The 12,787-nt window shown below is 43.2% G+C and overlaps 1 protein-coding gene across 8 annotated transcripts in view; it reads left to right on the top strand.

Annotated features, from left to right (window-relative positions):
- Positions 1–9,523, top strand: part of MEF2D (myocyte enhancer factor 2D) — a 121,636-nt gene extending 112,113 nt beyond the window's left edge. For 7 of the 8 annotated variants that reach the window (XM_072114918.1, XM_072114914.1, XM_072114916.1 and 4 more), the window contains 5 exons: positions 1,402–1,592; positions 2,011–2,031; positions 2,650–2,782; positions 4,831–4,993; positions 6,499–9,523. In XM_072114918.1, coding sequence (XP_071971019.1) covers positions 1,402–1,592; positions 2,011–2,031; positions 2,650–2,782; positions 4,831–4,993; positions 6,499–6,823 — 833 coding nt within the window. In that variant the 3' untranslated portion in view covers positions 6,824–9,523. The remainder of the gene's footprint in view (positions 1–1,401; positions 1,593–2,010; positions 2,032–2,649; positions 2,783–4,830; positions 4,994–6,498) is intronic. The other variant, XM_072114922.1, reaches the window with a different exon arrangement.
- The last annotated feature ends 3,264 nt before the right edge of the window (positions 9,524–12,787 follow it).

Raw genomic sequence — 12,787 nt, 5'->3', positions numbered from 1 at the left:
AGCACAATCCCATGAGGAGTAATTTAAGAAGGAAGCTCGTACCGTCACCCCATCTGGACTGATAAACATCAAGTCTTTAGTACCTTGGGGGCCCCCGGGGGCCATAACTAATTATGTGACTGATGGGTGGGTAATTAGTAGGTCAGTACCCGTAATTAACGCAGCAATCTGGTGGAAAACCTGATGCGATGCCTCGGTATGAACAGCACGGCACTGTATATTTCATGTACTAGGCTTGTGCCATCAAAACAATATGGCCGCTTCACAGGTCACTGCGTAAATACTGGAGTCCTCTAACCATAGGTTGATGCGGCTAGTGACAATTCTCTCTCTGGACATGAAAAGGTTAACGCAGAAATAGCCCGTCTCACCAGACGGCCATTACACCTAATTACGCTGCCGCTTTGATTAATATGATTTCATTAGCGTTATTAGATTTGATACAGACCCGGGACAAACCCCTCCCCTGCACCCCCACCGCCACCGTCGGAGATGCCACGCCACTTTCACGGTGCTGTCTAAGGCGCTCAAGTCTTCTCTCCCTTTAATCGTCCCGGACATCAGTTCGGAGGTGATCCCCCACCCTCCCTCACAGATGTCATGTGAATTTCCACCGAATGTCGAGATGATAGAAAAATAATAAAAACAATGACATAAAATATCCGGCTGTAGCGGCAGCAGCCTGGTATCGATGTGCCACGGTGATTATATCAGCATTGTGTCACCCTATCTGAGCATTAGGGTGGGGGCAGGGGGTGTCCCGTTCCTCGTTTATGTTTCACTTTCAATATCTCCGTGCCCGTCGTCATTAAATCAATAGAAAAAAACTCCATTGTTGCCCATAGAAACGGGATCCGTTTTAGAAATTAGGGCCTAAAACATAACTAAACCTGTACAGGGAGTGTTGAGCAAAGTTTGTGCCCCCCATGTACGGGAGGCAGCGGGATCCCCGGTCTCCGGTCCCCGTCAGCTGTTGCAGATTCTGGCTCGTTCTATGAATGTCACCATTGACGTCACCCAGCATTCCTTGCATTCTTCCTGCCCGCTGCAGGAAACTGGAGTATGGCCAGGGAGGGACTGGAGGACCCTGCCGCAGCAGACACCTCATCTCTGTCACTAAAAACCCTTTAATAAATTTACGCAGCATTAAAATGTTAATTTATGTAAATAAAGTTTATTGAAAAATCAAGACATCGCTATTAATCACTATAAATATAAGGAGGCGGCCATCTTCCCAGGATATCGCGTTCGTTGGGACAGATTTGAGACGACCAATCACTGAGCAGCTTATGTCAGAAGTGAACACTGAGCCCTGATTGGTTTAAATAAATATTGTGGCTGCTGTCACACCTCAAAATCCATATAAAGCCATTTATTTATCTTTTCTTCTCAATCTTGCAGGCAACGGCTACATAAGCGCGCGAGCCTCTCCGGGCCTCATACCGGTATCGAACGGGAATACCCTGGGTAAAGTCATCCCAGCCAAATCTCCACCACCTCCATCCCAGAACAATCAGCTCGGAGCCAACAGCCGCAAACCAGACCTGCGCGTCATCACCTCACAGGGCGGCAAGGGGTTAATGCATCACTTGGTGAGTAGGCTTTAGAAGCAAACTAAAGTAGCCAATCACAGCACAGCTTTCATTTCGTATACTTCGGCAACGAAGGCCAGAACTACTTTGTCATAGAATAGAGAAAAGTTGGAGTATGGAGTTCCCCTTTAAATTTAAAGGGCAATTTTGTATATGTGTAAAATCAGTATGGTGCTATTGTTAGGACCCCTGCAAGGGCAAGAGGTGTGTATAAATGGGGTTGGCACCAAATTTTCGCTAGTAATGCAGAGAAAATAGTTGGAGTTGCCCTTTAAGTATATGTCTGCTGCTTCTACCATGGTCATTCTGGGCATCTTCTCCTGTGGGTACGTGATCAGTTTCCTTCCTGTCTAACCATCCACGTTTCTCTCTCTTTCTCTCTCCCTCTCTCTTTCACTTCTCTGCTTTTTGCATCCAGGCGGAGGATCAGCTGGAAATGGTGAGTGTTCTCGCTTTGCTTCGCTCTCATGGCTGCTTGTAAGTCCTTTGTCTGCTCTCTGGCGCCCCCTAGTAGCCTGGTCGTTATTGATGAGGTTTTGCGTGCCTCACACCTCCATGGTCCTGATACGTAAAAGCTTTATTGTCCGGAGAGATGGACACCATAATATTCCCATGCCAGTGATGGGGGGGTGTCACCAGCATTACATATAGCTTTTCCATTACACGTAGTCACGTGTTGTACAAGAGGGAGGGGGGACACTGGGATTTTGTCTGGAGGAAATAACCTTCCCCCGCCGCCTTTTTATTCACACCATGGATGTGTGACCTGTCCCATAGACCGCGGCTTGTGAGGATCGCAGAGCTATGAAAGCCTCATTGTCTGATCATCTGGGGGGGGGATGTGAGAGGGAAGGAAACTTCACAGCTCCGGCTTACTCCACAAAGGGAAAAACTGGCTGGGGGTGTGCGGGAGGTCAAGGAATTTCATCACTCTATATATTAGATGTATGTGTATATGGATCAGGGAACCCACTCCTGCATGGTATGCTGGGTAATCAGAATGTTCCTTATACTTTTTCATCAATTTTCGGTTCTGTTTCCCCCCCCTTCTCGACAGAACGCACAGCGGCTAGGCGGAGTCTCCCAAGCGGCTCACTCCTTAACCACACCGGTCGTTTCAGTGGCGACACCCAGTTTACTGTCACATCATGGACTGCCTTTCTCCGCCATGTCCACAGCGTACAACACAGGTTTGTCATTGGTTTCTCTATATGTCGCCTACATATCGTAGAGCGCCGTACAATGAATGTGTCATTCTGATTTATCCGCCTTATTATCCTCTTTTCACGGTGCAAAAAAAAACCTTTTTTTTCCTGTGGAGGACTTGTCCCTGTAATGCACAGTTTTTCCTCTGGAGGTGCTATAGTGAAATTAAACACTTACTGAAAGGTTTCCCACAAGGTTAGAGCTGATCCGTGAAGCTCTCAGCTCAGTTTCAGGTACTCTTTACGCAAGTAGTGGCCAACCCCTTTATGGGCGTGTAAACTCCTTCATGAATTTTGGGACCGCACTGTGGTACCTCTCGTGCCTGTATTTGAAACCGGACAGACTTGATTTATGCAAGATCACATCTTTAGACGAGAGTGACCGTGTAAGCACCCGGGAGAGGCAGGGAGGGTGCCATCTGTACACAGTCACGTTATCCCTCCACTAGCAAGACCCAACTTTCCTGGAATCAGACAGCAATGAAAATCAGCCTGATAACAAAAAAAATAAAACAGTGACTGCATGCAATCTCGTAGGGATGACCACAGCGCCCTCTGCTGGTTAGTCCCTGTAAGTGGCAGTGGGAGCAGGGTGACCCGTGTGACCTTCCTGTAGCACATGTGTCTTGCTGTCACGGATGAGAAAGCCTACACGTGTTTATGTCTCCGGCCGTGTCATTTAGGAGGCAGCTCGCAATTACTCTCCCGTTTCTCCAGTTGCTTTCCCAAGATTTTATTTCTTGTGGCTCTTAGAGACCGATACTTCAACCGTAGATCTGGCGCCACCCTGCAATTTTAACTCTCTCCCTTGCTGAGAAGACAATAGACGCAGCAGCATATAATCACCTGCCCCTTGTACATTGTAACAGTTTTAAGCTGTGTAAGCAGGACTATGTCACAGGCCTGAGATAGCATTAAAGTGCGGTCCTATTCACTGACAACAATCAGAGATCTTGAAGAGGGCAAGAGTATTAAGTGACTGTAGAACAATTCTTTATCCAATATTAAAGGCCCCCTCCAGACTCTCCCTTTGCTCATCATTCGCTTACTTTCTGTTGAACCTGGGAAAAGGGGCTTGTGTTTATACATAACTCAGCCTTCATTGGTTCCCTCTCCCTCTTCTGACTGGCTGCTAAGGTTGGTGGGGCCCTCACTGAATGTAACCGAGACACAGTACACATTTAAAATCTATGTAATAGACAGGATGCTCCCTCAGTCACTTGGGTGATGTTGCTGTTGGTGGGGGGCCCCCTTAGGAATACATTGGTGGGGGCCCTAGGGCACGCGCCCCCGGAGCACTCTCCATAATCCGGTCCTGGAATCAATAATAAGAAAATGGGTGTTTCTTGGCTGCAGTGGGAGGGAAATAGAAGCAATTAGGCACACCCACTGTCTAATTATTGGTCCAAACTGCTTCTTTTCCCCTCCCACTGCAGTCTTGGACACACCCACTCTCATTATTGGTTCAAGTTCCTTTTCTTCTTAGGTAGGTTTAGACACACCCCTGTTTCATTATTGGTTCGAGCTTCTTTTCTACTGTTCCAGCTGCAGATTTAGACACACCCACAGTCTCATTACTGGTTCAAACTGTTTCTCTTCTGCTCCAACTGCAGCCTCAGACACACCAACTGCAGCCTCAGACACACCAGTTATTGCTTCAAAGAGCAGAAGAGATTTGAACAGTTTGAACCAAAAGTAAGACAGTGGGTGTGTCTAAACCTGCAGCGGGAACAGGAAACAAGCAGTTTGAACTAGTAATGAGACAGTCGTTGTGTCTAAGACTGCAGTGGGAGGGGAACAGAAGCTGTTTGAGCCAATAATGAGACAGTGGGTGTGTCTAAACTTTCAGTGGGAACCGAAGGAAAACGGCTTCAACCAATAAGAAGACAGGGGTGTGTCTAACACTGCAGTGGCAGGGGGAGTGAAGCAGGTATACACACACCCCTATCTTACTACTGGTTCCAAATTCTTATCTCCCCCCCCCCCCCCCCTGCCGACCACAATCTGACCGACCTTTTCTTGTTTCCTTGCAGACTACCAGCTGACCAGCGCAGACTTATCTTCACTCTCCACGTTCAGCTCTCCCGGAGCATTGTCGTTAGGAAACGTGTCCGCCTGGCAACAGCAGCAGCAACCGCAGCATCAACAACATCACCAAGCGCAGCAGATGGTTCCAGTGTCATTAAGTAACCTGGTGTACGTATCTGCTCTCTACTGCCCCTCTACAGCCTAGTGTGGCACAGGGAATTACAGGGATGCATAGAGATAGTGGGATCGGTAGATGTCTGAGTAGCGGGGGAAGGACAACTATTGCTATAAAAGACGCAGTCATCCTTGCAGTGTTAATATCTCGGATGACTGCACACCCATCGGCGTTAATATATTCGGAAATGCGGAGTCTCCCCTCTCGTCTTTTTATAAGAAATCATGGCGGATGAGGAAAGAAATCCACAATGTAGTCTGAGAAGTAGGGACCAAGACCGAGAGGTGACTTTAACTGGCTTTTATTAAATGTCACCTCTTGACGTATCAAATCTCTGGTGTCTTGTATGCCAAGGCCTGGCTCTCCTCCACAAGGGAGGAAACTGGGCGAATCGGGAGGGGCGGCAATGACTCCACACTTGTCTTCTGGTTCTGCCAGTTTTCTGAATCCATAAAGAGGGTTAAATCCTCACACCCCTCGCTCCACTCGCACATGGAGACGTAACGTGAGTCACTTCTTCCGAAAAGAACCCGCAATTTCTGAGTACTTTTTCCATAAATGGCCAACCGCGAACGGGTATCGGAAGGAAGCTTAATAGTCTACAAACCCTTGGAACGGGAGCGGGATGTGCTGCAGCCATGTTTAGCTTACAAAATGTTTATCTTCTTCCATCCTTCCATTCGTGGCCAGGTAGTCAAACTAGGGCAAACGTTGCAGGACCTGGCACTAATAGTATCTGTGCCATTGTAGATCACTACTTAAAGGGAACCTGTCAGCAGAAATTGACCTAATAAACCACTACCAGGATGTTGTCGGGCAGCTGAATACCTTCTAGATCAGGTTTCGTTTACGACCTAGTGTGGTGGTATCAACTTTAAAGTGATTATAAATTGGTTGTATAAAGTCAAGGGGGCGGAGATTTTAGAAGTGAATTTAAGCTCTCTCCTCCCCAGAACGCCACCTTGATTGTAATCAATGGTCCTGGCGTTCAGAGATGAGGAGAGCTTGACTTCCGTGTTAAACTCTTCACCTGCTTGACTTTTACGAGCAATTTACATCTCACTTTGAAGTTGATTTTGTGGATGATGGAACCTTGCTGTGCCATGAACGAAAACATGATCTGGAAGGTGTAAAGCTGCTAGACCACATACTGGTAATCGTTCATTAGACCAATTTCTGGTTCCCTTTAAGTGCCCAGTGGAGGTGTATTCAGTCCAAGCAAGTGTCCTTCACTTTCAATCCCAATCCAGACCTCGTATGCGCAGAATGTTGATCCTATTCTGGGGTAAGGATCTATAGTGTAGATGACACCATACAACGATGTGCCCACCATTTGGTAAGGTTGCTCGGTTGACTGGATTGGGATTACCGAAGGGATCGGCACAACCACAGAGCACTTTACACATGCGCCTCTTATTGGGTTAGGATTGTTCTAGGTTTGGCTGAAGCTCTGGGGTTTAGTCGATAGTATTGTAATATTTTCCTTTGCTTCCTACAGATCCAGTGGACAGCTTCCACATACCGCCACACTGACAGTCAACACCAACCCCAACATAAGCATCAAGAAGGAACCCCCATCTCCTAACCGTGAACGAAATACGGGCACTCCCTTGACGTCATACCCTCACCAAGCCCGACACGAAGCCACCGGCCGCTCTCCCGTCGACAGCCTCAGCAGCAACGCAAGCTCCTTCGAAGGCAACGACAGAGATGACGCGAGGGCCGACTACACTTCGTCGCTCGGGCTACTAAGACCCTCGGGCGACACGGAGGGCGAGAGCCCGTCCGTAAAACGCATGCGGCTTGACGCATGGGTAACATAACTGCTCCGCCATTTCCCCTTCACCTCGTTCTTACACTTGCAGCGCACATGGTGCAAGCCGTAGGATGAGGTGTCCCGATTGGGAAGGGGGTGGGGGTTGGGCAGAAAGGAGCAGGTCACCAGTGAGGTTTAATGCTGTAGGGTGGGAACCTATCGTTAACTGCCTGAGATATAGCTTTAGTATTTGGTAGGTATTTGCCCTAGTCCAGTGCTTCAGGTAATGTCTGCAGAGGACATGGGACTCCATGGCTGCACTACAAACCTACGCTGAGTACGACTCCGGCCCTCCACAGCCAACTGCTTACCTTGTCTCGTTGACCACAGCTGCTAAAGTCAATCTCGCCACTGCCCTCCATCCTCACCGATACTAATAACCGCAGCGCACCGCCTCACCCCCGCTCCGCTTATCTGAAGACCTCTGTCGTTGGGCTACTGGCTACTGGGGCAGCTTTCACTATCTATTACCGAGTTGCTTGGAAAGGGAAGCTGCAGACTCTGAATTTTATTTTTTTTCGGCATTCATGAAACGGTTAAGTCCAAAATGGCCGCCTGGCAGAGCAGCCCCCCCATTGATGAACTGGAAATTGAATTCCTAGCTGCTTCACGGACCTTTAATGTTTTTGTTTTTTTTTTTCGAATTAAGCACCGGCATATTACTAGGATGCTCACCATGGAGAGCCACCACCATCATCATCCCATCCCCCACCCGTTCTCTTCTTCAGTCTCCCAACGGGTGACGAGATACAGACGGAACCGTCCAGAGATGAAGCTACTTTAGACATATCTAAAACTGTGACTGCACTGTCACCCCCCCCCCCTGTTCCCCCTGCTGCCACCACCACCGCAAGCCATGGAGCTCTATCATATTGCAGACAATGCCTTTTTAAAAGAAGAGAGAAAAAAAAAATTTACAAAAATTTACAAAAACAAAAAATATATATAATATATACATATATATATTTATTCTTTTAGACGCGGTTTTCTTATTTTGGAGGAAAGAGCTCGGAATATGATTTCACTTCTCAAGGAGCAGGGATTCCCGATTTGCGGTCAAGTCATGTGATCAGCGCTAACGGGAGGCCTGGGTATTAAAGGCAGTGTGACTGCTCGAAATATATGAAAAGTCCCATCCACCCCCTTCCCCCATTATAACGAAGAAGTGAAATCATATCGGATCTTTTATATTCTAAGCCAATGAGGAAGGCTTGAAATTAAAGGATATTTACTAGGGGTCCAGATTTGTCCATAGCAGCCCCGTCCAATCACCATTCACCGCTAAGAATTTTTGCTGCTATTTTATAATTTACTCTCGTTCTATTTGTTTTTTTTTTTAATTGGATATTCATTTATCCATTAAGAATATTTTTTTTTACTTTTTGGAAAAATTTTTTAAAATTCTAAATTAATCAAAATTTTTGTCATAAGACCATTGAAATTTTTTTTAATTATTCCTTGTGAACATGAATCCTTTTTTGTCAGTTGAGCATTGAAAACATTGGAAATTTTTGTCATGTTTTTTTTTTTTTTTTAAATTAAAAAAATGGCAAATTTTTTTGGTTTAACGCTATTTAAAATTTAGAAGACCCCCACACACTGTTTTATGAGTCAGTGGCAGTGATATATAATAATGGACAGTTAATTAACATTGAAACATTTTGAAAGTTATTCCTGCTGATCATAAATCTTTGTCAGTTGAGCATTGAAAGTTTTTGTCAGATCAACTGAAAAAAAAAAACAAATGGTCAAATTTTGTAAAACGCTAGTTAAAAGTTATAGCGCACCCCACATATTTTTATCGGTCACTGTCATTGATGCATTAATAATGCATCAATGAGAGTAGTTTTTTGCTATGTACAAAAAAAATCATGTTCAATTAAGTTCCCGTTTCAATTTTTTTTTTTTTCAAATTTAGATTATTATTTTTTTTAAATTTATACAAAGCAAATTTAAAAATTATTAAAAAGTATTATTTTATCATTTTGAAAAATAGCAGCAAAAATCTAAATCCAGCCTCTGGAAATCCAAAAACACACATTTTTTTTTTTCCAATTCCAATCCGTTTCGAATCTGTTGGCTGTTATGGTATAAAGTTGGACGCAAAAGGAATTGAATGGGCCCTTGGCAACTTGATTAGGTTCTTAGAGAACCGTTTTTTAGTTTTTCTGTTTTTTTTTTCACACATGTAAATGAAAAACACATACATTTTCAAGACAAGGAAAAAAAATGACAATCTTAAAAAAAATATATATATCTATATATATTCCCCGCACCCTGTTTTTATCTGTATAAATATTTGTTTCTGATTTTTAATATTATTTCTTGTGCTCATTTGTGCTGTTGACAGTTACATTGTGAATATTTTTTTTTTATATTCGTAAATTTGCGTTCTGTAGAGTAGTAGTTTATTGTTCAGTTTTATTTTTGTTATAATTTTTTTTTTTTTCATTTTTTTTTCCCCCCTCATTTTATTATTAAAAGGGGTGTGGCAGAAACTTGCACGACACAAAAAAAAAACAATTACAAGTTAAATGCTGCAGTTTTTAGAAGAGTGAAGAAAAATTTAAAAAAAAATTAATAAAAAAAGGAGCATATTTATTCTCAAATGGCTAATAAAAGGTGTAAAATGCATGAAGTAATATTTACAAAAAACACCAAAAAGTAAAAAAAAAAAAAATGACAAAAAGATGTAACCTCAACAAAATTGTAGCGTTTAAAATTTAAACAAAAAAAAAAAAGCTAATATATTGTGTTTTGGCTGGTTCGCTTTTTCTTTTGTTTTTAATGTTTTTTTTTCATTTTAGTTTATTTTTTTTTTTGACAATGAAATATAATTGTGTATATTTTCATATAAGAAGTATGCACTGATATGTTTAAAATGATATCTTGCTTTTTAAAAGTGTGGTTACTTACCAAAGTCTCCGTCTATGCTTTTCCCTTCAGTATCCTGACCATTGGGTCTTTGATATCGACCACCGAAATTCTTGGGCGTTATTGGGGGTGGGGGGTGGAGTTGTTGAAGTGTCGTCAGTAAATGGTATATTCCTCCATGTGCTTTCATTTTTCAGTCATTCATCTCGCTGCCATCAAAAGGCATAAAAAAACATACAAAACAATACTGCAAAAAAATACCTTGGTCATACGGCATCTAGTGGGACACGCCCACCATAATTTCAGTTGAATTTCATCTATATCGGCCAAAAAAATTTCAAATATTGTAGGACTGTAGCACGAGGCCGTAACGAGCCATAGACATTTAAGGAGCGTCCACCAGCTACCAAGTCATGGTCAGCTACAGCTCCAAACACGGAGTATTGCCCATTAGGTGCTACTAAATCTGAAGGCTGATAACCTAAATGGCCCTGTTCACACCCGCCCTAAAGGTTCAGTCAGGAAGGTCCCTCGAAGATACATAGATGGTCCTGCAAACTCAGGAAAATTACAAGACACCATAAGGGCCAGCTTGGACGGCCGTTCTAGGCATGGATTTTGCTGACTCGTAAATCCTTTTCCTATTCTGTTCCTGGTAGAGTCCGCACCGATTCGGCCAAAAATAAAGGGCATGTCAGATAAAATCCACTTCTGAAAGCCTGACTGCAAATTTTAACTATGACTTGATTCTCCGACGTTGGGTGTCGGAGATAAGGATCGGAATAGTTGGAATTCAGCTATCGGTCCTTTTCTTTAAAGGTAAGCAGCTGCCAAGGGAGTCCGACAGCAGCTCTCTTGGTTAGTTACACATGTATTTTAGGCTGGGCCGATCTCCGAGTCGGTAGAGAGGCACAGCAGATGTTGGTTGAGCTACCATTTGGCCAATGATTGTCTCGTAGCTAGGCAGCTTCAGTTGGGATGGGGAAATATAAATTGGTGTAAAGGCTTCATGGTATATTATTAACTTGTCAAGGTGGAATTCCCATCTTGGGATATATGGTAGTTTATGGTTTTATATTTTATGGTCAAATTGAACACAATAGGTTCTCCGGTTAACTTGGTTACCATAAGTTATTAAATATTTCCGGAACATACTGATCAGAAATTTTTTTTCAGGTAAAATATACTCATCACATGTAGGGTACCTCGAAAGATGTCAATTATGTTTGACATATGTGGCCAAGCAGAGCAATCAATTGAGGATGGTCTGAGGATAGTTCTTTCCTTGAGGTTCTTCAAAGTCATGTAGAAGTAGTTCTACTCGATACAAACATTTTCTGAAACCTTCTGCCAAGACAATAACATTAAAATCACTAAGTACGGCTAGATCAAACATGGATACACTTGTGGTACCTACGAGGTACTCCAACCACACCATATTACAATCTCTGATCCTACAGTCTAGGAATCTCGAGGGAAAAATCCAAAAAGTTTAGTGATGAATTTTTATAAAAATAACTAAACGTCTTCAGTTCTTTAGACATCCGGTTTCTTTACGAAGGGGTTGAAGGTTAGAAATTCCTTTCATATCACAGAACATGATCATTACACATGTACACACTCCGCTATGACCTGCATATTTCATGGTGTGGTGGCTTCTTGGACACTCTCAGACTCGATACGTATTTCATTGTAGTGTGCAGTTCTGCCTAGATCTAGTCATGGTCATAGCTTATGAGGTGTAGTTGGTGGGTTAAGTGCCTTCTAAAAGTGTCCTGGCATCTGAAGCTGGTGGAGAAGTCAACATTGCCAGCTTCTGAAAGGGGCTGGGCATATGTCACAACCATTGACCACATGGGACTCCATTTTTAAAAGTCACCTCTGATTCACTCTTCATGTTTTACCTCATAACATCTTGAAGACATTTCCACCAACCGTGTCGGTATAAAAGGGTTGCAAGTTTTGAAAACTGTGGAAGATCGACTCAAGAACCAATGGTCAGGGGAAAAGATTTCTGGTTTTTGGATGAACCATTAAAACCAAACTGGTTACGGGTCAGAATGAAGATGGTCCCGTTATGCTCCACTCATGGTGAACTGTGTGCATCCTCATGATCTTGCACATCCTACATTGATCTATGAATTTCCATCTCAAATTTCTCAACAATTGTGAGCACCGCATTGATGTCCGTTTACGTTGGCAGCCATTTTGTAGACTGAATTCTTATTTTCCTCAAGGAAAGGTTATGCTAAAGAATATCGATCAGACTACAAAATGGCTTAACGTAAAAACCTTGTTTATTTGTAGATGAAAAATGGCACCTATGGGCCCAATGTCCCTAAGCAAAACAAAATGGCCGTCTCCACTACAAAAGTCTCACTAATTGGCTTGTTGCTCCAACACAAAAGCTTTTAGACAAAGTTTGTTGAGTGGTTTTGTTTAGGAAGAGGAGACTGGGGATTCCGGAAGGACTAAATCCAACCTTAAAGGGAAGTTTCATATTCCATCGTATTATGGAATAGCATACAAACAATTCCCAGGGTAGCATCCGACTCCGATTATAAAAATAGCAATTTACAGATATAAACAGGGAATCCAAATAAATTTAGAGGGATACATAATACTTATGGTTTGACCCCCTCAAAGACATCAAGTTGCACTTTTTTGGGAGCTCACCATTAGGAGTATCTCCATTGAATGCCGTCATGCTGGAGCCCTCCATGGTCTATCACGTACACCACCATTTCCTATGTACGCTAAATTATCTCACTTTTTAGCACTTTTTTCCCCTCCTGTAGTCCACCACATCTCCATCCTCGTCCCATCTGCACGAGCAAGACCTGACCACTTGTAAATATCTAGTACTGAAATGTTAGCAAATAGTTACAGTACAGGGAGATGTTTTTTGTCGTATTGATATGAGATGAAATTCTATTTTTGTCAGAGTATATTGTAATAATAACTGAATATAAACCTGATGGTAACTGTACAGCTTCTTATCGTTATTTTTGTTGTTGACCGACCTCCCCCCTCGACCCTTCCTCCCCCCCCCCCTTTCAGATTTTCCTCAAATTTTGCGAAATTTTTGTAGATTCGT

This window comes from Engystomops pustulosus, chromosome 7, assembly GCF_040894005.1.
Source record: "Engystomops pustulosus chromosome 7, aEngPut4.maternal, whole genome shotgun sequence".
Taxonomy (NCBI): domain Eukaryota; kingdom Metazoa; phylum Chordata; class Amphibia; order Anura; family Leptodactylidae; genus Engystomops; species Engystomops pustulosus.
The sequence above is the reverse complement of the archived record's forward strand: the minus strand, read 5'-3'. Positions and strand labels throughout refer to the sequence as shown.